Raw genomic sequence first — 24,282 nt, forward strand, 5'->3', positions numbered from 1 at the left:
CACTCAACATAGAGGCACAGATATTAATGTAAAGGAGGGGTGTGGGGCGGGAAGGAAGGAAGAAAGGCAGGAGGAGGCAAGGAGAGTGGGAAGCTATGTGTTTACAAAACCTCAGTTTTGCAGGAAGGACAGGTGTTAAACATTAGTGGATTTATTAGTATCAAGCTGGAAACTTGGACTTGAAAGCAAAATGTTTGATCTACGTAATAACATTTCAGAACAATGAAAAATACATCTGACACTTTTCATTTAAGACAGCTGGCCTGGAATTTCCTTTTGAAGACAGAAATCATCAGACGTGAGACTCAAACACCCCATTTACACCTGGTATTAAAATGCCATCTATATCTGGACACGTTGTCCAAAAGGCAGCCAGTGTTCAGATCTTAGGTAGGTGTAAACACAATTCTTAGCTCACAACACGCACAGTATAATAACATTATAACCTACAGATATTTGTTTAACATTTGTTAACGTAAAATATAGCAAGAAGGCTGAAATAATCAACAGGACTTCCTCTAACTTATCTGAGACTTACGCTGAAGACACGACAGTCGCTGGGGCGGAACCGATTATTGACCCAAACAGACGTCTTAATGTCGCCGACTGGATCTGAGGCTTCCCAATTTCAAATCATAAATATCAGTGTCACAAAGATTGAGTCTGAAGTCATTTAGTGTGAATGGCAAGTGTGCGGTCCTGCGTCTGGACTGAACCGTCTCGTTGCCGGTCGCTCTGTGACAGAGACGGAGAGACGTCGGCAGCAGCTGAAGCGGTTTGACAGAAGAAAACATGGAGAAGATAAGCAAGGTTTGAGTTTGGCTCTCTGGCCATTTAACGTTTTAACGCTGTGCTTTTCAACTTTTCACAGAGCCGACGTGCTTGTCAGTCACTTTTCGTCAACCGACCAATCACAGCCTGGATGGGGCGGGACATTAAAAAAAGTTGAACAATATGATTATTGACAAGTTAGTACTTAGCATTAATAAATGAGTGACCGATGTAGAGCATTTTGCTTGCACAAGGATTAAATTTTAAAAAACAACCCACAAAAATGAAACAGATTTAATACTCAACAAGTGGTAAAAAGTATACTATTATATGAAATAGTATACTATTAACTAAACATTGTACTCTTTATATAATAGACTCTGCATTATGTAAATTGAGCCGGTGCCAGTGTGCCAATATTTGCTGCTTCTAGCCGCCTCCTCCGTAGAGCAACACGCTCCCTTTGTTCTGTTTTACTAAAGTTATTGTTGTAAATATTGTTTATTGTTTAACTTTGTTCAAGTTGAGAAATACACATTTCAAAATGTCAGTATTTCAGGCATTCCTTGATAATTAAGCAAGTAGACTCATAATACCATTTGTTCCATTATAATCGAATCACAATATTGTCCACAATAATCGAAACATGACTTTTTCTTCAAATCGTGCAGCTCTACTACTACTGAATCATGCAAAGCTACCATAGAGGAGTCACAGAACTACAAAATAGGGCTGGAAATGCAGAAAAATAGGTCCCTTTTAAATGAAAAAGAGTTTTCAAGCTTTGACTCAGTTGGACATTTATTATTATCTTAATGATGAAACACGTTTTCTTTCCAGGAAATAGCTTTAACCTTCACTTCTTGAGCTTCTCTCTGTCCTTTCCCCTCCTCACTGCTGTCACAGTTGGCAGCTGTTGCACTGCAGACAAGAATGTGTGTGTGTGTGTGTGTGTGAAAGGAAAAAGCAGATACAAGATGTTGACAGCGAGGACATGTTGTTTGGATTAAAGTTAGAGCAAAGCCTTATGTGTGATGTCCATACATCACACATAAGGTCATCACACCTTCCTCATGAGTAAACATTAAGTGTTGCATGTGTTTCTTACAGGCATTAGAGAGGCCCTGTTCACACTGATGCACTTCATTAGCTTCAGCATTTTAAGGTAATCGTATGAAATGATGTTGTCATGAAGACGTCACCAGTACCAAACCCCTATCAAATCCCTGTTTTAAGTCCTTTTCAGACATTGAACACAAAACATTGCTGGCTTCGTCTGTCTGTCAGAGCGATGGCTTTGTGTGTTTAACATTAATGTTCCTTACAGCTTCATTCAGACACGACAGGACTTTCACAGAAAGGCCGTACATAAGCGTTAAGTTCAATTAATGTTTGCTCATCTGCTGTATGGAAAGCCTTTTTCTCTGGGCGTTCATTTATTCATGCACACACGTGGTATGAAAGAAAGTGAAGACCAGAGTGCTGGTCAGAGGATTTCTGTGGTTATTTGAGTTTCTTTTGAAGAGGCAGACGAGGGGAAAGTGGTTTATCTAGACTGATCTCAACAATTTCTGATTTCTGCGAGCCTAAGAGGAGATCATTTAGATAATGAATTTATTACAGTCCTGCGATGGACTGGCGACCTGTCCAGGGGGTGTACCCCGCCTTTCGCCCGATGTCAGCTGGGATTGGCTCCAGCACCCCCGCAACCCTGTACGCAGGATAAGCGGTTGACAATAGATGGATGGATAGATGGATGGATGAATTTATTAAAGTGATGTTGGAAGGTGGCACAAGACAAACATTTGAGCTACATCCACGCTGGTAACCTTTGCTACTCAGCATTTTCAAACCCATTAAACGTAGACTTTTGAAAATGCTGCTGAGTAGAGCTGCAGCAATTAGTCGATTAATCAATTAGTTATCAACTATTAAATTAATTGCCAACTATTTTGATCGTCGATTAATCATTCTCATGAGTCATTTTTCCAATTGTTCTTCTAACAGTTATTGACAAATTAATCCATTATGAAAATAAGTTGCAGCCCCACTGCTGACCCGGACTGCGTTTTATTCTGAACAGACGGAAGCAGAGACTTTTTAAAATGATGACGTAACGGGTGGAATGAGGGATTTTTGGCTTTCAGTAAGAGCTCCACCTCGTCGAAATCAAAAAGAGCAAAGAAATCTCTGGTCTTACTTTTCACCATTGCTGTTGTTGGTTTGTAGTATTTCTGCAACCAAGCCACCAGCCGCAGAGTAGACGGACCGTTTTTCGCTTTTAAATGTGATTTTTAAAATAAAAATGTATTATTAGTGTGGACGTTGCCTTAATTCATCAGACGCCGTTCAGTTCAGACCTGCCCCGTGTTGAAAGTGATATAGAAATGTTACCAGGTCTGACCTTGTGAGATTGCTGCAGGGACTTTTGTGTAAAAGTGACTCGAACACTTTTGACGATATTAACGGTGCGTGGCTGAAAGGGGCGTCGTACTGCTGGACTGGTGGTTAACAGTCCGAGGCTGCATCTTTAGAAAATTATCGTTGCACAATTCAGTTTTAGGGTTGATGGAAAGAAAAAAATAGTTTTCAAATGCAGCTGTGTGTGTGTGAAATGTGTGCATAACAGTCCATGAATGTGTGTGTGTGTCTTAGAGGGAGCGAGACGGAGGGGAAGGGTGACAGCGTGTGGTGGGTGTGTCTGTTTTAAGTGGCGAGAATGACCCAGAGTCACAGCTACAGTATCTGTGTGTTGAAGTGGGGTTGGTGAGGTTGGTCCTAAAATAACCTCCCCAACTGTTGTCACCCCTCCTCTCCCCAACACCCCGACCAAGAAGCAGGTCACCGCACACACACACACACACACACACACACACACACACACACACACACACACACACACACACTGCTGGTGTGTCAGGCGGTCACCATTTCCCACATGGGAGCAGCAGTGTGTTTGGAGCTTTGGACAGACAAACCACACGCTGCTTCAAGCGCAGACCAACTTTAACTGTCTGACTTTTTTTTTTTTATTGCTTTTACATTTGAGAAACATTGTTGAACAGCAAGGATTCAGATTCATAGACTCTAGATCTGAAAAAAAGATTTTCAAACGGTGTGAAAAGGTAAGAACACTATATATTTTTTCTTCCTCTGACCTGTGTTAGAATTCACTCTCGCCTAAATAAATACCATAAAAATAAAAAGTGTGGTTGATTACCTTGCTGCATAAACTTTAAAACTTTTTGGTTAAATTTGAAGTGGTTTTTCAAGCCGTCACAGAATTGATTTTGTTAGAAATTAGATGAAAAGTTGACAGTGTTTTGGTGCTGCAGTTTAACTTCAGTCCATATGAACCACAGTTTCCCACAGGAGACAGTGGTGGGTGGATCTCGGACCCTCTCGGGGAGTCCAGGAGCATGCGCAACCCCCCCCCCCCCCCCCCCCCCCCCCCCCCAAGAAGAAAGTTTTGTACATTTAAAGTTAAATGCATTAATTTGGTGCAAAATTAAGAGGTTATCTATGAATAACTTCGCACTCTTGTAATGTTGTGCTCTAGTAAACTATTTCATCATAAACCCATTTTATAGCTATAAATGGTGACGAGACAGCAACAAGGGTCAACAAATTTATTTAATGTTTTTCCAGCAACCCAAGTTAAAGAATAGAAAATAAGCAATTTCCCTATTTTGTTGTTGTTGTTTTATACTTTCTGTGAATATAATCCAATTAATCTTATTTCCATGCTGTATAGACACCTTATTTTGAAAACCGGGTGCTGTCACGTGTATCCTCGCGCTAGCTTAAAAACGAGTGACAGAAACAGACCGTTAACGTTACCGTAGTTACCTGAGACAACCGTAGTGGTTGTCTCGAGTCTGATGCCAAAGTGTGTGAGCATGCGAGGTCACAGCAGCGCACACAAAACCCAACGTTAGAGGTCTGAAAGGTTGTTATGAGATGTGTAAAAATATTTTTGGTTCATTTTGAGACAATGGCGGAGCAAATTAGACTGTGGCGGGCTGCCATGGTCTCGTTAATCAATGGGAAACACTGTGAACAGTAAAGTTTGTGGAGGCTACAGCGCACATGGAGATTTTTAGAAGGATTTAAAAATGTTTAAAACAAGTGATTTTCCTATTGGGTTAGAGAAATCAGAATTTTTACGATGCTGAAGTCACAAAGAAACAGCACTTTGAGAGTGTTTTGCTTCTGCAGTTTGGCTTCCAATAGCTTTGTATTCAGAAAGTTCCACCATGCAAAGGTTGTGGTGTTTTTTCATAGAACAATAATTAATTATTAATAATTAATTCTTTTCAAAGGAGTGTCACAGAAGTCCAGATGATTTTAGCAAATATAATGGTTGTAAATAACTGAAGAACAAGAGACAGGAACACCAGCTACTCCTTCCTGATGATAATTTGCCACTTATTTTACCAGAATATGAACCATTCTGTGGTTCAACAGTTTAAAAAGGTAAAATCATTATATTTTGACAATATTGAAAATCTTTTTTTCTGCCCTTAAACTTTGAAAACAAGACTAAATTGACTGAAACTAAATATTTCTCCACTTGCAAGACCATCCCATCATAATGTACAGTATGTTTTCTGTGGAATTTATATCAATAGGAACACAGAGTGAAATACTTTCTAAGCCTACGTTCTGCATCTGTCAGCCTGCAAACATCAGAATCAGAAAGAGCTTTATTTATTGCCGAGTAGTATATTACACGTACAAGGAATTTGGTTATAAGGTGCTACATGTAGACAAACATACAGTTGACATAAATAAATGTACAAATACATGTGACCCTGTCTGCTAACATACTTGTGCTCAGTAGTTGAGTTTTTATTGGTCGTTAGAAAGTTAAAATATAATTTGTTTAAGTAGTGTTTGCAATAAAAGGCAGAATACACAGGAAAGCGGTATGTACAGTAAACCTTGAAATGTTCGACGTGCAAGTAGTGTGTTTTAACCTTTTTGGTTTCTTTCTGTTAGTTAGGTTTGCACCATCTTTGCAGAACACACCCACAGAGCTACAGCTTCATCAGACGCCGGACACTGCCTACTGCTTTGTATCTGTATGTGTGAATGTCCAGCGGCAGAGAAACCACTGCAGGGTTTTCAAATGACCCACTCAGAACACGCCGGCTGTGAACGCAACCTCAGACGGCCAAGTTTGGAATCTTTTTGCAGAAGCTACCACTTTGAAAAAATTACTGTAACAAGTCTTTGTATCGCAGCAGCGGGTCTCGGTCGTCTTTGAAGCCGCTTAATTTGAATACTCCAGGGGGGAGAAGGAGCACAGAGTATTTGATCTCCAAGGTAAAACGCGCTGCGCTGATGGGCTGTAGTTGAGGAGTTGAAGGTTATTAGATCGAATGGGTGCGGATGAGGCCGAGCTGTCGCGGGCGGTTTGAACGTGGCCTCTGTGAAGCCCTTGATGTCGGCGGTGATGAGGGTGAGCTGGGATTGGAGCTGAAGCCCGAGTCGACTTGCTTCAGATTGATTTTATGCAATTAGAAACCCTGCTGGATGTATGGACTCTGTGATTGACAGGTCATGTCTTGAGTCTACGTGACTGGGGTACGAGTGTGTGTGTTATAGAAGTGTGTGATTCTAAATACGAGTTTCTTGTAAATGAACATCGTGTTGTAAATGTGTACTTTCATGCAAACAAATTCAGAGTTAGTGAGCGTGTATAAATGTATTACTGTAAATTACATACACACATATGCCAGGTTTTATAAGACACATGCTCTGGGCAAAGCAGCCTTTCAGACTTAATCAGCTGTCAGTCAAATCCAGAGTGAAAATGTCCCTGAAGTTCCCATCCTGTTCTTAGTTTTTGTCTGGGTTGTGGTAAAACCTGGACATTTTAAGTGTTTTACAGATATTTGTGGGGGCTCTGGACACCCAGCCTGAAACTGGGACAATCCAAGACAAACCGAGACATCTGGGTCCCCTACATTAGATTCAGTATGAGATCCAGCTGGCCTAGCCACCTGAAGTCATGTAGTGTAGCAAATCACAACACACTTTTGCAGGAGCCAGCGATCATCTACACTACTTTTTGACTGAACGTAACTTTTTGTGCGTGTTGTAATAACTTGATTTTCGCAATTGAGACATTTTACACATTGTGCAAAAACAAACATTTGGATTAAGTGAATTAATTCCATATATGACCCAGGCTTAGTCTGAGCCCAAAAAAGTATAAAAATTCCAAACTAGGAAGATCTCAAACCGCCTCTGCAACACATTCCACCTCTCCACTGTCTTCAGTCTCAGTCCTGGTGCACAAAGCCGCCAGACTGGCCTCCTGCTGTTTCATTGGTCAGAACTGCCGGCTCATTGGCTGCTGTGACAAACGTGGATAAAATGTTCCGTCACTGTATATTTAACTTTATATTGTGATGCCGTTATGCTGTATGTTGGTGTTAATGTTTTTTTGTTGTTGTTGTTCATAAGGTGATTATTTATTTGCAAATTCTCAAATGAATGCTAAACTGAAAAAACCCCAACATTTATTGCAAAAATATCAGGTCCCTCGCTTCAGAAAGAAATTACCCTGATGTTATGCACGTACACACAGACGGCAGGGTCTCATTAGCTCCCAGCAGCTTGACTGGACTGAAGATCTTCTAACAAATGACTTCAGATGGAAACGACAGACTTGGTGTTAATTCCATCAGACGGCTCCTCTGTTGAGCGCTGTGTGTGTGTGTGTGTGTGTGTGTGTTAGCATATTAAAGCTGTTTGTGAATTATTGAAGCATCTGAAAGACACCGGTGACATTTTTTTTTACCACTGTTTTAGAATGACACGCCAGGACTTAGATGATGAAACTGAGTGTGTGTGTGTGTCTCTCTCTCTTTCATGTTTTCATATCCCAGTAGGGACTTGAACCTGATTATACACCAACCCGTCTGCTTTTAGAGGGTTAAGGTTAGGCATGTAGTTGTGATGGGGCTAGGGAAGGCATTATGTCCATGAGATGTGTGTGTGTGTGTGAATTGTACTCTGAGTAAAAGTACTTTTTGTGTGGATTGAGGGTATGTGTATGTTTTGGAGATTTGTATGTTAAGAATGTTTAACTTCTCACTGTGTGTGTCTGTGTGTGAACTCTTCTAACTGCACTCCTTCCTCTTGGGGCCGTTGGAGATCTCCCGACGGGGCGTTTTTTGATGAGGCAGTGGGTTTGGTTGTGAGATAAAAGCGTTGCTTAAAACACACACTTTACTTCAAACATCCTAATTGAGAAAGACGTGATGAGCTACGCAAATTCAGCAACATGGCCGCCACATCTAACAGTGAGAAGGATTCTAGTCCAAGTCCAAGCACCAGAGTTTGGTTGTGTTGTCTTGACACTTGAGATTAAGAAAGAAGCCACTATAAACTATTGTCTTGTTTTCTCAGCTGTTGGTTTTAGAATGTGCTTTTTCACTCATATTTGCTTAAATTAAACAGACACAGGATCAGAAGGAGTTACATTAGTGTCTACTCTTGCAGCCGTTGCAGCGCTATACAAGTACGGAGCATTATAGTTGCGTGCTTTTGCATTTTTATTTTATACAGTAGCTTCACTTCTTTTTTTCAAAAAGTCGAGGTCGAGCAAAAATGTAATGTATTTGGCCAGGATATTTAAGTTGTTGAACTATTATTGATAACAAGTTAACATTTGAACCAAATACTAATGTTCTTTGTGCAAAGCCCCACCAGCGTGTGTGTGTGTATATATTGTTATTGAAAGCTGAGGTTTTAACGTCGACACCACTTCTGTGAAAATGTTTTATTCTTATTTTATTGAGTCTGTTCTAACCTTCTCCTGTACCTGCTGGTTGCGTTCACTGTCAAAGGAACAGAAAAAAGCCTGAAGGAATTCTTAGTCTGTGCAGTAAAATTGCAGGCTTGAATCTGAAAGACCTCTACCAAATATACAAAGTCAGAATCAGGAAAGAAAGTCCAGTCAGTCCTCGCTGACGACCTTGTTCAGTGAGTTCAGGTTGCTCCAATGTGGTCGTAGATATAACCTTACCAAAGTGAAGGATTTAAAAACTGGGTGACACTTTGAGAGAGTCCATTTTTAAAATAAAAATATTGATTAGTGGAGCGCCTTTTGGGCACTTTATGCCTTTATTAGATAAAAATGAAGAAGATGGTGATGACATGCAACAAATATCCTGGCTTCGATTCGAACAATTGATTTTGCAAATAAACTTCATAGGCAGCTAAAATGTTTAGGCTGAGCGTCGTCCTAATTACAGCACTCTTGGTCTTCAGACTCATGACAGCCTCATGATGAATGAAGCTGGCCCATGTGCTGCTGACCAGAGCTGCCCAAATCAGCCCGTCTGCACCCCCAAACTCTTAGCTAAATCTGTCAGACACACATTGGGCCAGAGTCGACTCACATTTGATCATCGGGAGCCAGAACACAGCCGAGTGTGTCGACACTCGGCCACGTACGGTCTGACTCAGCGTGACGCCTGTGTGCTAAACACTGCACTCATACAGGTGACATGAAAAGCTCTGTGTGCACTGCAGTCGGCTACATGTCTGAGCATTTATCTGCCTACATCGACTACATGCAGGCACAATGTTCCAGCGCCGCTTACAGTAGCGACAAATTTATTTTGGAACAGTGCTCAGCAGGTCACGCTGTTTGCCAAGCTAGCATGAGCCAAGCTGGCAGCGTGTGTGACCTACATATTCGCATGCCGGGCGGTGTTGTGTTGTTCGGGCGGGTCACCATGGAGCAGCAGGGTGACTCAGAGGTGGATGTAAAGTATCTGCTGAGGGTTCGAAGCCAGGTCACCTACTTTTTAAAAGGTCATCTAATTTTAGTCAGGATTCGTTTAGTTAATCAGCAGAGCGGTAACATGTGAGTGACATAATAATGTTTAATTAAAGGCCCGCTTTTAATTCCATTTTCATATTTATGCTGCACTTTATTTTCACTGGCTCTGCAGTTATGTTTTCTGTTCTTTTATTTAAAGCCGCTTACATTTCAGGAACAACATACAAGCATCAGTAAAGTAAGAGATCTACAAGGAGCAATAATACTAGTATGCAGGGGCATACTGAGTTAGGTAAAACCTGAGTTTTTTTAATGTTGTATAGAGCAAAGCGGCACGACCGAAATACAGCAGTTGATCATCAGTCATGACAGCCACGTTTCTCAGCACCGAGGCTGGGGTGATAGTTCAGGAGCCAATTTTTAGTTTTATTATTTAAAGTTTTATTCTTTTTTACATGTTTATTTACAGCATTAAACGTTGAAATGTATATTGTAACAGGCTGTATATTAACTTATTGGTAGAAAACTGGTAGTTCTATGTAAAATCAGACGTTGAGCACCCCCATCTCGCCAAAATGGCACGGTCCTCGTTTCGCTGCAAAGCTTAGACTGTGAGATTGACAGTCGAATCAGGCCCAGCCCATCGAAGCATCAAATCTTCAACTATTTGGGGTCAGCCCTAGTCCAAAGTAAAAAACTTGCTACATAAACTATATAGCTCGCTGCATCTTGTTTCATGCACTGACAGTGTGTCTGTTGTGTGTTTGTAACGTGTCTTCTTATAATCAGCACATCTCTCCATAAAATGCAGTTCATTACACCAGACTATGACCTTGATGTAGTTGAATTCACAGCAACTGAACATTAAAAGTAAAAGTAGAACTTGTGACAGAGCATATTTTTGCTCAGTGCTTTCTTGCTGGAGTCCGTCTGTCTGTGTGGCTTTTGATAGCCTCTCACTTCAGTTCAGTTGCATCAGTCAGTAATAACTGTGTTAAGCAGACGGCGTTCTCCATGTTTTTACATTTAAACCTGGAACTGATCCCACATGAAACTGACTCACGGTTAAAACTGGAACCATGACGTCACAGTTCTGCTTTTCTGGCTGATGTTTTTGTTCTCTGCCAACTCTGATAGGTTCATACTGTTATACACACTGCTGTAACTGTGTGCTTGGTTACTTAAGACTTTATATTGTGACATCGCTAATCTTTTTTTTATTTGTGATGTGTGACTTTAGGACATCTGTGAGGACATCTCGGACCATGTGGAGCAGATTCATGCCTTGTTGGAGACAGAGTTCTCCCTGAAACTGCTGTCCTACTCTGTCAACATCATCGTTGACATCAGGTGAGTCCTCACGACACAACACAAATTTTACATTTTGAATGTTTATCATGTTACACCTTAACTTTAATTCCAGGGCTGGTTTATTCTTCTGTGATACTTTTAAGGGTTTTGTTACTATTAAATTGTTTCTTGTGAGTTTATTATTGCTGTTTTCTTGTGAACGAGTGAATGAATCTTCTTGCCTTCACTGATAATGTTACTCACTGTACATTTAGTTGATTTCCAAAGCTTCTAATACTCTTTATTAGTAACAGTTTATCCCACTAAGAAGGAAGAAGGATATGACCGTGAATGCATGCCGATCAAGTTTTTAATTAGTGCGCTCACTTATAAGTAAAGAATTAGCCAAGGGGGATAAAAATCTGTCTGCTACGAAATCTAAATCTTGTAATTTTACATTTTTCGGTTTGATTGAATTATTCATATTAAATAACTACGGGGACAAGCTGTAACTTAAAGCTGGTGGTGTCTCATGTGGTTCAGGACTGTGCAGCTGCTGTGGCACCAGCTGAGAGTCTCCGTTCTGGTCCTGAAGGAGCGTCTGCTGCAGGGCCTGCAGGACTCCAACGGAAACTACACTCGCCAGACCGACATACTGCAGGCCTTCAGCGAGGACCAGCACCAGGTAAAACACATAAACACCTTTCACAGTATTGTTACCAGCTCAACACGCCTCAATTCTTCTCGCCTTTTTTGGTTTTCCGTTGGGTAAATCTGGTAATTGGTAGGCTTTTTGTTATCACCTCCAACAAGCTTCCAAGCGAGCAGAGGAGATACTAAAAAGTGACTTGAAAACACCTCAGATTGGTTCAGAGAGAAACGTCACTACTTACTGCATCATCATTATTACTGCTGTCCTGAGGAAAACCGACATTTTTAACCAGTTTAGCCAGAGATTGAGGGACAGTAACTCTAACGATACTCGCTGTACTTTATACCTTTTATTATTATGATTGCAAAGTGTGGAGAGAACACACACACAACATCATCTGCAATGGATGGGGCACCAAAAGCGAGTCGAGTTGAGCTGGTACCAGCAATCGATAAGCACTAATACGCACTATTTCTTGAACATGAATTGCTGCATCAACAATATTTTTTGTGCGGATAATTTGAACATTGTGTTGTTTATCACAAAAAGCCACTGATAATAAAACACCATTTGTTTCAGTATCAAATCGTTATTTCATTCGTGTTTAGAGGCTGATTTTTGCCCCTGAGTGAAAGTTGAAGAAACCTGAAGGTTAATTGTGGTTTAAACTCGTCTTTATGGTCAACACCTGATGCCAAAAAGTGGATCACTTCGCAAATCTGACGTAGAACATTCAAAACAATTATGATAAAATCTAAAACAAATATGCACAAGTAAAATTAAGAAAACCCTAATTTTTCAGTCCTCAATAAAATAAACATCTTAATAAAAAAAGTAAGTCCTAATTCGTGTATGATTCAAGTGAATAAAATCAAATTTTTTTTAAATATTAATAGAACCTTTGTTATATTGCTATTGAAATAAATTATATCGCAATAATTATTTTTATTGCTTTATTGTCCAGCCCTACAGTGAACTCCTGAACACCACCAAAGCGGTCTGTACTGAAGCTGCTCTTTTTTGGAAGTTGACAGTTCATCACAAAGTGCTTCATGTCCTGTATTTATCCAAAAATAATCTTTTTTTTGTCACTTGATGGTGCACTTTGCTGTTTCTAAAATGAAGGCAGAGCTCTTTGTCCATTAAGGCGGGTTTTGTTTTAATTTTGGGCTATTTTGCTTCCATAACATGTCTTCTTTCAGACTAGATTTCTCTTAGATTCACCAAGTTAGCATTAGATAATGCCTCATTTGCATATTTATACATAACATTTCAGATGTTTTTATCCTATTCACTTGTAGCGTCTCCCCTTCAATTTCAGGCATGAAGGAACGTGATGTTGAAAAGCAAAAGCCATAAAAATGTTTTTTAAACACAGTAAATAATATCCAATACAACTTTTGAAGCAAATGTTTGGGATGTTCATATGAAAAGAATAGACAAAACGTTTTGTCATATATTGTGTTGTAACTTTTGTTTTATTTAGATTTTACATTTCCCCTGCTCAGGGTGTGAAACACATTAACATTAACATGATTAATTCTTCCTCTCCAGACTCGCCTGGACGCTCTGACGGAGGTGGACGATTGCGGTCAGCTGACTATTCGCTGCAGCCAGGACTACTTCTCTTTAGACTGTGGTATCACCGCCTTTGAGCTGAGTGACTACAGCCCCAGTGACGAGCCCGAGGCCCGGGGAGCTCAGCCAGACGGCGAGGACCCCTCCCAGGAGCTTGATCAAGCCCAAGCCCCAAATCCTGAACCAGGGGCCGAAGAGAGCGAAGCATCCCACCTCTCAAACCACAAACTCCATAACAGTTTACCTGAACTCTCCACGCCCGGTGACTCAACAAACCACAACCATTCTCCGTCGATATTACCCATAATGCAATGTGGCATGCCTCAGCACAGTGATAGCGCAAAGCGCCCCCTGCAGGGTGTGAGCCACAGCACTGAAGTGTCGCCCACACAGCCGTCACTTCCCAAGAGAGCTGCACTGTTCTCAGACGGTGGAACCAGGGTGGAGGACTCAAGGGGAGGTCTGGGAAAGGTTAGCCTGCTCTCGGGGCTCCAGTTCCAGGCCGAACTGAGTCGGAGCACTCCTTCTCTCATGGATCCTCCAGACCGCTCAAAGTTCTGGTTGGATCTGGACTCGGTTTATCCAGAAAATGTTTCACAGTCCTATGAGAGTTTGCAGGTTCGTCCCTATCTTTTCTGCTTTTTTCCCCCACGTAGATGAGGCCTTTAAAGATATTCAAAACTTTTATCAGACTAAATCACAAACTGGGTGCAACTTGCTAGCTGAAACAGAGACAAGTGTCTTTTTTTGTCCACTTTGAGAGCCCTGATATTTTTAATATAGTTGTACAAATGACACAATGATGTTGGATGTGGGTACTTGGATCTCGTTCACATAAAATCTGATTGCATTTGACTAAAGATTTCTTAAGAAAGTAAAACTTTTGGTGGGTAGAAAGCTACAGTCCCCTCCAATAGTATTGGAACGGTAAGGCAAATTCCTTTTTTTTGTTGTTCACTGAAGTCATTTGGGTTTAAGATCAAAAGATGAGACAAGACTTCAGAATTTCAGCTCTCATTTCCTGGTATTCACATCTAGATGTGTAAAAAAAACTCAGGACGTACAACCCTTTGTTTGAACCCACCCATTTTTCAAGTGAACAAAAGTAATGGAACAAATAATCTTAAAGTAAATAACATTTAATATTTGGTGGCGTAACTCTTGCTTGCAGTAACTGCCTCAAGCCTACGACCCATCGACATCACCAAACTGTTGCCTTCTTCATTTGTGATGCTGTTCCAGGTTTTTACCGCAGCTTCTTTCAGTTCTCGTTTGTTTCGGGGTGTTTCTCCCTTCGGTCTCCTCTTAAGGAGGTGAAATGCAGCTCTATTGGGTTCAGGTCAGCTGATTGACTTGGCCAGTCTAAAACCTTTTTCCCCTGAATTCATTCTGCTGCGACCATCATTAGTTACATCATCAATAAATATTAATGAGCCTGTTCCAGAAGCAGCCATGCACGCCCAAGCCGTGACATGACCTCCACCGTGCTTCACAGATGAGCTTGTATGCTTCGGATCATAAGCAGTTCCTTTCTTTCTCCACACTTTGGCCTTTCCATCACTTTGCTAGAGTTTAATCTTGGTCTCATCAGTCCATCAGATTGTGTTCCACAACTTTTGCGGCTCATCTCTGTTCTTTGCAAATTTCAGTCTGGCCTTCCGATTCTTCCTGCTGATGAGTGGTTTGCATCTTGTGGTGTGGCCTCTATATTTCTGCTCTCTGAGTCTTCTTCCAACAGTGGATTGTGATACCTTCACCCTGCACTGTGGAGGTCATTGCTGATGTCACTTCCTGATGTTTTGGGGGTTTTCTTCACAGCTCTCACCATATTTCTCATTAGCTACTGTTGTTTTCCTTGGCCGACCTGTTGGACGTCTGTTGCTCAGTGCACCAGTAGTTTCTTTCTTTTTCAGGACCCAATGTTTGTCCAGTGGCTCTGGTCGATTGTCCTTCTTTTCTCAGCTTGACAGTGGCTTGCTTTTCTCCCATAGACAGCTCTCTGGTCTTCATGTTGGTTTATCCTCTTTAACAGGAAATGCAGTCTTTATAGGTTTGAACCAAGGATGAAAACTTAAACTAAACCAAAAACTAAAACTTAAACTAACTAGTCATGTTTGGACAATCAACCTAAAAGGCAACACCTGGGCAACAAGAAACATCCGTCAGTCACGTGTTCAAATAGTTTTGTTAACTTGAAAGTGGGTGGGTTCAAACAAACGGTGGTTTGTCCTGAGTTGTTGAACACATCTAGATGTGAATACCAGGAAATGAGAGCTGAAATACTGAACTCTTGTCTCAATCTTTTGATCTTAAACCAAAACGTCTTCAGTGAACAACAGAAACAAAGGAATTTGCCTGTTCCAATACTTTTGGATGGGAATGTACTTTAAAACAATGACTTTACTTCAGTCAGGAGACTCGTCAGGGTTTAAACCATTTATTACAGCAATATGCATTTGAGTTTGCTAATGTGGCTCTGCTAATTTGATGCAAGCGTGGCGCGGACTGTCCCTGAAGAAATCAAGGGTATTGTAGTATGTAGCGTGAATGTTTGCATATGAATTAATATTTGTTACCTCCATGTGGACGGGTCCTTACAGAAGATGTTTATAATGTTTTTATACCCGCTTTAAATTTGATTTTATTTCCACCTCCAGTGAATTTGTCCAATAAATCAGAACATCCTATAAAAATACACCTTTAACCCAAATTCTCTTTAACTTAACAGATCATGAATGGGTGCAACCTCCAGAGAAACCCTGTGAGCTCCAGACAGGGAGGACGCTCACAGGGGAGTGTACAGAGGCCGCTGACCGACCCGAGGAGCCCATCTGAGGCGAGACCAACCACCAACGCCCCCCTGCCTCTCCAAGATCCGGTGTCTCAGGATGAAGTATCAAAACAAATAGAGAGGACGCTGAAGAAGACACATGCGCACAGTGAGGGGGACTCTGACTCCTCATTGCCCTCCCCCATGAGGGAGCAGTTCCTCTCCTCAGACCTGGAGGCGTCCGGAGAGGAGTCAGACCCCCAACCGCCTCCCAACAAGCCGGCGGTCTGGATCGTGAAGCGCCAGGTGCAGAAGGTGAGGGTTTTGTTTGGGCGAGGAAGTTTGGAGACTTGTGTTTGTGTTAAAATGGTGTTTCTGTGTGTGTTTTCTGTGAATTAATGTGAGACAGATACAGGTTGAAGATGGACAGGGATACACAAACTAATTCTGAATTCTATGTGTAGGATCCATACAAAAAGTTTACATAAGACAAAAAACAATCACATGGATTCGCACGCAAATTTCTCTTTTTAAATCAACTTGAAAATATGCACACATATTCCACCCCCAAAACTCCCACAATAAACTATAAGTGGGTAATACAAGCACCTTTTGAATATTTATATACGTATCGGTCCTGTGAAAAACAAAGGCAGTGTTACAAACAAAAGAACGTTTGAGAGGCTGATGGCTGCACCAGCTGTTCATGCAGGCAGTTGTTAAAAGCCTTAAATGCTATTACATTGTATTGTGAAGCACTTTGTGATTTTTATCTGTGAAAGGTGCTATACAAATGAACTTTACTTACTTACTTACTTTACTTTACTTTCTACTTTTCTGAGTATGGACTGATGGAGGCTCAGGGACAACAAAGCTTAGCACTTATTAATTGTTAAGCATCTATATAGACATGTACATAGCTGATTAAATCACACACTAAATATCTAAGAAAATAACAAATACCTTATTTAACTCCAAAATCCAGCATACAGGTGTTTAGCAGGAAAAAGAAAAGAAAACTAATAAAACTGTCATTGTCGAAATATTCACAGTATTTTCACAGAATCAGACCATGACGTATTTAAAGTAGCCGAAAGCCACTAAAGTAAGGGTTTAAATCAAGAACTACTTGATCAGTGATTACATCTGAGTGAGCAATTGATGCCAACATGTTGGATAATTCCACATATTATCATTTTAGCAACACAAGCATGTGCAAATAAAGCAGTTGGTTACTGTTCAAAACGACAATGCTCATTTTTTCTGTTTGAATCAGATAATCCCTTAAAATGTTTTCCTTTTAAACCAGATGGTTTTATGACTCGTGCTGCACTTTGTAACACAGTGCTCTATAAATAAAGATTCATATTATAATATGTTTATTTCTTCCCCTCCCCTCCGGCAGGGGGCTCAGGTTTCATCAAAAGCCAGCCCAGAGAAGGAGCACTGGTATGGGTCAGAGGAGTTCCTGGCCCTCCCCGCTCAGCTCCGCAAGACCGAGATGCTCGCTATGAAACTGGAAAGTCTGGCTCAGTCCATCCCAGGGGTCAGTGGAAAAATTTCGATTACCTTTTTTTAATTTCTCCATCTGATAAACTTCATTCATTTTTGCACATGAATAGAATAATAATAATAACAACAAGCCACCACTACCTCTGATGTTTTTGTCCTGCAGAGGCCCGGCAGCTGTGACTCTACCCAGGAGGCGTTGCAGGATGTAGATGACTGGGATTTGACGGAGCTCAACCCAGACTGGGACGTAGGGGAGAGCGGGGACAACGTGAGCAGCGTAGGGGAGAGTGAGGATGACCTTCCTTCTTCTCTGCCACCTCTGGTATATATCACAGCAGATGTTTTTTTACTCCATAAATGTTCAGAAACATTTGCTGATCCAGGATAAATGTTCTCCCCTCAGCTTCCATATAGACGAAACCTGGTCAGCCGTTTGAGCACCACCTCTTCCAGCGATATTGCTCCCTCGCTGGACGAAAGCATCGAGTCTGGTCCGTTAAGTGACCTGCAGTCCGAAGAGGATGAGGCACGGAGGTCTGCGGACCGCCGCCTGCAGCTGACAGCGCCCTCGGTGGACGTGCGTGGAGGTGCGTTTCTGGTGCACCAGCTGCTGGAGGACATTCAGAGTCAGGACAAAGACCCCGATGTCTGGAAGAAGATAGAGGTATGGACAGTCTTTCTATCTTTCTGTATCTGTCTGTCTCTTTCTCTCTGTTGTGAATTACCAGTGTTGTTGGTGTATTTCTTTCCACAAGGAAAGCTGCTATAGTGGTATAGAAGGTTAATTTCATTTCATAAAACTGTACTAACAAGAGGTGAGTTAGCCTCTATTATATACAACAAGGGCTCCCAACTAAACAACAAATTATGTTGTTTGTCTTTCAAAGCAATCCACGTGAGTGTTTCCTGATACTGCACCCCCGTCAGGATGAAACTGTTCATGAGCCAAAACAAAAAATGATAAAACATTTTTTATAGGGTTGGGTATCGAGTTGGAACTGTTACCAAATTACCAAAAGAAAATCGGATTCGTTTAGACCCGTGCGTTTGGATTCTACTTTACGGTTCCTAACTTTCTGCATATTTCAGCTCCTGACTGAGCTGCAGTGAGCATTTTACAGTCCATCAAAGTGTCACTCATCTGCCAGGAGCTGCTACGCCGACCCAACCTCATGTCATTTGTTATGTCAACAAAGCGTGAAGAAGAGGGTCCTTCTGTTTCCAGTCCTGGACAATGGCGGACCGCAGCGAACGCTCCAAAGTTTGGCTTAGCTTCACTAAAAAAAGAGAACGCCGCAGCAAAATGCAACAGCTGCAGTAAGGAGGTTTGGTGCGACGGCTACAAATGTATATTTTTCTTAGAGACGATTCCCTAGAGAGGGTGGCACAGTGATGTAGTGGTTAGCGCTGTCGCCTCACAGCAAGAACGTCGTGGGGTCGAATCCCAGTCTTTCTGTGTGGACTTTGCATGTTCTCCCCCGTGTCCGTATGGGTTCTCACCGGGTGTTTTCCGGCTTCCTCCCACCATCCCAAAACCATGCAGGTTTGAATCAGGTTAGGTTAATTGGTGTCTCTAAAATTGTCCTTGTGTGAGTGGTTTTTTGTCTATGTGTGGCCCTGCAGTGGATTGGCGACCTATCCAGGGTGTACCCCGCCCTTTGCCCGACGTAAGCTGGGATTGGCTCCAGCCCCCCTGGTTGACGATGGATGGACGAGTCCCTAGTGACTCCTTTCGCTTTAGCCATGAAGGGGAAGATGAGCGAAGATTAAAGATTTGTGGCGAAATGAGTTGGAATCAGAACCGAAATTTAACAAGAACCGGGTTCCATAAAATTGAAACGATACCAAAATGTGGTTATTGTTTAGTTAGCTTTAGGTACAAACAGTTCTTAGTTAAGGTAAAGGAAGAGTTGCTGTCATGGTCAGAAGATACCTGTGAACTTCTGTGTCAAAGTCATACACTTTGTACCTCTAAAGCCAAGTTCACACTACACGATTTTAAGCCAGATTTGCCAGTTGGCAAGCTCGGGGACCGCCGGGCTTTGATCAGCGATCGATCAGCGGTCACCAGTCGTTATGTGTGATCTACTCAAGGACGCGTCAAAACAGCTCCCCCACACATCTCTGACACATCGCCGACACAAGCCAGATATCTAGCACGCCAAATATCGACTCAGCATCCACATCCAGCCAATGAGAGCAGGCAGCTACTTTTTCAATGCAAAACACTTTTTACTTACCTCCAGCTCTCTCTGTAGCTCAGACAATCCCTGCGTGTGCTGATCCATCATTTCACCCAAAGTCTGTGTCTTTATAGTCTTTATAATAACAAACAGCTGTTTCGTGTGTAGGTTCGGGTCATTTCCTGTTTCACATTTCACATTTCAAGACTCCCGTCACAAGACGGCAAGTTGTGTAATGTGAACAGCACGGCCATCTGCCGACGCTGAAAGTCGTTTAGTCTGCACGAGCCTTAACCGGCCACCCCAACTTCTTCCTAAAGAGGTTTTGCTGTCTCACTACTTCCACCTACAGTAAGCACTGGACCTCCAATATGGCTGTCAGAAGGTACAGTACATTACAGTCAGTTATTTCCCATATATCACAATGAAACTTTATATATGGTTTTTAAAATTATAATGTTATGTATTTAATTGGTTAATATGCAAATGAGGTATTTATTCATTAAATATGCACTGATTTGCATATTACACATATCCATTTTCCAGCACATTGATAAAACACAGCTCCATTTTTTTTGTTTTATTGTGATAATATACCAAATGGCCAGACATTTACAGAACAGTTTATCTAATATATGTTGTTTTTTCATGGATTTATTGAAAATATACCAGTCATATGTCTCAGGGACACTTTTTTACCCCTCAAGTTTACAGATAAAATACCACACAAAATGAGAATGATAAAGATATTTTTTAAAAATGAGGTCTTGCTTTAAGACATGAGAAACAGTGTGTAAAATTATGATGCTCTAACTGCTTTGAAGAGCCAGGAAAATGACTTTGAGTACAGGAAACATGTCATTTTGAGAAACGGCTGTTAAAGGGAAGGGGCGGCTGTGGCTCAGATAGAGCGGGTTGCCCGTTAATCGGAAGGTCGGCGGTTTGAACCCTGGAACCCTGCATGTCGGAGTGTCCTTGGGCAAGATACTGAACCCTGAATTGCCTCTGGTGGCTGTGAATGTGTGAATGTTAATTTCTGTTTGAGCACTTAAGCTCAGTGAATGAATGAGTGTGAATGAGATGTAGTGTAAAAGTGCTTTGAGTGGCTATACAAGTACAGAGCATTTACAAAGATTAGCTAACACAATAGAAACACACTTCTCTTATAGAAATGATACATGGACTAGCTAACATTGTGCTCTAGAAAACAAACTTTCAAATGATATATTCAATATGGAGAGTTTTAAACAGACTGTTCTAACTTTTACTTGGAAAGTGCTAACAAAGATGAAATTTAAGCGATCTAAAGTTGATAAACTTGGTGTAAAATATACCAAAAATATCGTATATATATTATTTAAGATTGTTTTGTAGATTTTATGAAAATATGGTAATAATAGTTGCACAATAACTTTGAAATTTGAAACTAAATCATAATTTTGAACTCTGGAGTCTCACCTTAAAACCTCAGTAACTGGACACCGGTGTAGCTGCATTAGCATGTTTCTGCAGCAGAGCCACATCTCAGTACTTTTATGTGACAAAGTACGACAAGTTGAACCCAAATCGCCACAACACAACGCCGCTTTCCTCCTTTCACTGCAGCCGTCTTGATGGATTGGAGGGCTGGTATCGGATCGTCCCGTGGCCCCGTTAATTCATCACCTCACTTCTAAAGGTCACGTTTGATTGGCAGGCGGATTATTGATGAGGCTGCCCAGTGAACTAATCAGTCATATCTGTCATATCGAATATGGCGAAATGTCAATAGCTCTGGGGATTCGTTCTCCTCATGACTGCTCGTTTAATTAGTGCTATAAAGAAGCTCTGCCACCTCCTCTAATATTTTTTATTGTTTTATTTTATTCACGTTTATTTCACTCTCTTACCTTTATTGCCTTAATATTGTAATCCTGAACACCTTTTACTCCCCCAGCATTTTACTTTGCTGCTGTAACATCCCAGTTTCCCCTCGGGGATCAATGAAGTTCAGCATATCTGTCTTATCTGGTGTAAGCCGGGTCAGGAGCCCACAGACAGAATCAGACCGCTGGAATAAGATTATCAGTGAGGATGGGCGGGATACGCCAGGATCAATCTGTGAATTAAAGGACCGCCCGCGAGAGGGGACGTCCTTGGAAGTAGGGATCAGTGACCCGGAAGGTTGTGAGTTTGATCCCCTCATCAGTGTCCTCCATATTGCCAAACTCAAATCAAATCGCCCACATTAATATTCAGAGTTAATGATGATTTGACTGATGAAATGTCAAAGCTGTCCCATGCTCTTTCGCTCTCTGTCCTTTCGTGTTGTGGAAATATTTTAATCCCTATTTAAAGCGGCCTGACTAACAGTAGACCATGTGGGGAATCTCAGCTAACTATTTTATTTAACTTTCTTCAGTAGCATATGTTTGGGAAAACATTTTGGCAAGTTTGACAGTTTAATTCACATGTAGACTTTCTAGATCCGCCTCTTCCAACTCCTAATTAAAGCTATGTAATGCTGAAAGATGATTTTTATGGCTTTGCCTTCACTGTAGAGAGATTAATAATTTTGAGGTGGCCTGATATATAATGCTGAGGGCTGAGATGAATCCATTGTTTATTAAAATACCAAAGTAACTCATTGTTCTCAAATAAAACCAAAAGGTAGGCTGTGTATAACACTGACAAAAAATTCTTCCTGACATGTGGTTCTTATTTTGGATCTTTGAAGTAAAGTACTGTGGGTTTGGGTAAAGCTTGTTTGTAGACAGAATGTGTTTCTAATGATAAATCAGTGACCTTTGAACTCTATACAATACAAATGGTCCGCCAGTGCCTACTCTGGTATTTTTGCCTATTGTGATGTCATTTCTTGGAGTATCTTGAAATGCTTCATATCCATAAAATCTGTACTACCTCAGCTAAAAGGTTATGTAAGTCAATAAACCATAATAATTGATAAAAGTATTGAAATTGTGTGATTAAAAAAAACAAATCAAGCATGTTTTCTCATAAAATTCTACAAAATAAACACAATTGATCCAAAACATTTCTAAATGTAGAAAGAAGAACAAAATGACGTCGTTATTTTCACCGCATGTTACAAAACGTAATGACGTCGCCACAAGCTTACAATACGATAACTTGAGTGACAGAAGCCTTAATTTTTTTGGTGCAAAAAGAATGAATGCTCTAGCTATTATGGTTTTTATTTTAGATCAATTTAAAAAGTATAATGTAAACAAAGGGCTACCGCGGCCAGTTCGGGGAAAACCTCTAGCGCCACCTAGAGTTTTCACGCCATCTTCTACCGGAATCAACTTAACGGGATGACGTCATCGCGAGCAGACAACGGGAGGGCGCAAAAGACAAAAACATTATCTTTCAGCTGCAAAAAGAATGAATGCTCTAGCTGTTGTAGTTTTTATTTTAGATCGATTTGAACATGATCATGAAAACAAAATTGAGGCTTGTAACCTCACAAAAAAGCTGTCTTTCTCGGTTCCCTCTGACGGCCTGTGTGCTGCTATCCTATGTGTAGATATCGGGTAAGAAATGTTTGCAAAGTCCACTGGTTCATGTAGGCTGTGGCGTTCATGCGTGCTCTCGAGCCTCTTACCAGAAAACCAACAATATGGGTTCATATAACACCAAAAAAACGACTGGCTTCCTTGCGAAACACAGGCTTCAACACAAACTCCAAGTAAGGATAAAACACAACAAAAATGTTTCATGTGCTGAAGCCCGTCAGGCCAAAGAAGAATCAGATCGACGAGTACGCGATTACACGCTTGGACAGGTAGCGATTGCAATCTGAAACCTCACCGCTGAAAACTGCACAGCGACTTTAAAACAATAGCTTGTGGGTGATAATATAGTTATATCAACTTTTCACATTCAGACTTAAACATCATAAAAGTGTTTCCATCATAACCTTCCATCTTACTTCATTACCAATAAAAAGTGATTCATATTCATCATTTCCTCTGCTGCACCTTCTTATTACTGATTATTATTAATTTAGGCCCAAAGAGCTGAAACAGTCACACACTTATTGCCGTTTTCTATGTTTCTAAGTGAACTTTCATTATTTGTCTTCTGATATTTCAGTAAAATCTGCACACTGACAAAACTGTGTTCATATTTGGACTTTCCAGTTATGTCACATAAAATTATTATAATACATCACAATAAAGTAATCAAGTAATTTATAGTCAATAGTTCTTTCCTCATCGGGAAAAAAAGACAGCACGTCAGGCAGTAAAACCAGTGTGAGGTCAGCAGCAGAAAGTTTGGACGCTCGTAGAAAGTTTGCCCCGAACGTCTCAGACACAAGTTTCTATAATCCGTGGCACGTTCAAGGCCCTGTGCAGCTTCCCCTGAATCATTCAGACCCCCTCTGTCACTCACTGTTTTCAGTTCCGTGTTCATATAGTCGTTGTAAAAAAAACAAACATGTCCCTTAAGGATTACAGAAATAAGCACACATTGATAAATTAACATTAACAGATAGTTAACATTACAAAAACCCTCCCCAAATCCTGAAATAAAAAACATAAAGCATTCAAATCTGTCAGGAGTTATTCCCTGATGTGTCACACATGACACCTTGTGTTAACCACACACACACACACACTCACTCCTCATTCCTCTCTGCTCCTGGGTAATTAGCTGATTAGCTGCTTAATTAGCAGCATGTAATCATGGCGATGGATGAGCTGCCTAATTGAGGAAGTGA

General features: G+C 41.0%; 2 protein-coding genes across 2 annotated transcripts in view; one reads left to right on the forward strand and one right to left on the reverse strand.

Annotated features, from left to right (window-relative positions):
- kcnh5b (potassium voltage-gated channel, subfamily H (eag-related), member 5b) overlaps positions 1–24,282 on the reverse strand; it is a 1,142,829-nt gene that overhangs the window by 660,240 nt on the left and 458,307 nt on the right. The window lies entirely within an intron of this gene.
- Positions 9,453–24,282, forward strand: part of akap6 (A kinase (PRKA) anchor protein 6) — a 207,656-nt gene continuing 192,826 nt past the window's right edge. Inside the window, exons 1-8 of the mRNA XM_046062163.1 lie at positions 9,453–9,587; positions 10,815–10,924; positions 11,408–11,549; positions 13,071–13,712; positions 15,823–16,179; positions 17,270–17,410; positions 17,540–17,698; positions 17,780–18,040. Coding sequence (XP_045918119.1) covers positions 9,453–9,587; positions 10,815–10,924; positions 11,408–11,549; positions 13,071–13,712; positions 15,823–16,179; positions 17,270–17,410; positions 17,540–17,698; positions 17,780–18,040 — 1,947 coding nt within the window. The remainder of the gene's footprint in view (positions 9,588–10,814; positions 10,925–11,407; positions 11,550–13,070; positions 13,713–15,822; positions 16,180–17,269; positions 17,411–17,539; positions 17,699–17,779; positions 18,041–24,282) is intronic.

The sequence above is a fragment of the Micropterus dolomieu genome, linkage group LG11 (genome assembly GCF_021292245.1).
Source record: "Micropterus dolomieu isolate WLL.071019.BEF.003 ecotype Adirondacks linkage group LG11, ASM2129224v1, whole genome shotgun sequence".
Taxonomy (NCBI): domain Eukaryota; kingdom Metazoa; phylum Chordata; class Actinopteri; order Centrarchiformes; family Centrarchidae; genus Micropterus; species Micropterus dolomieu.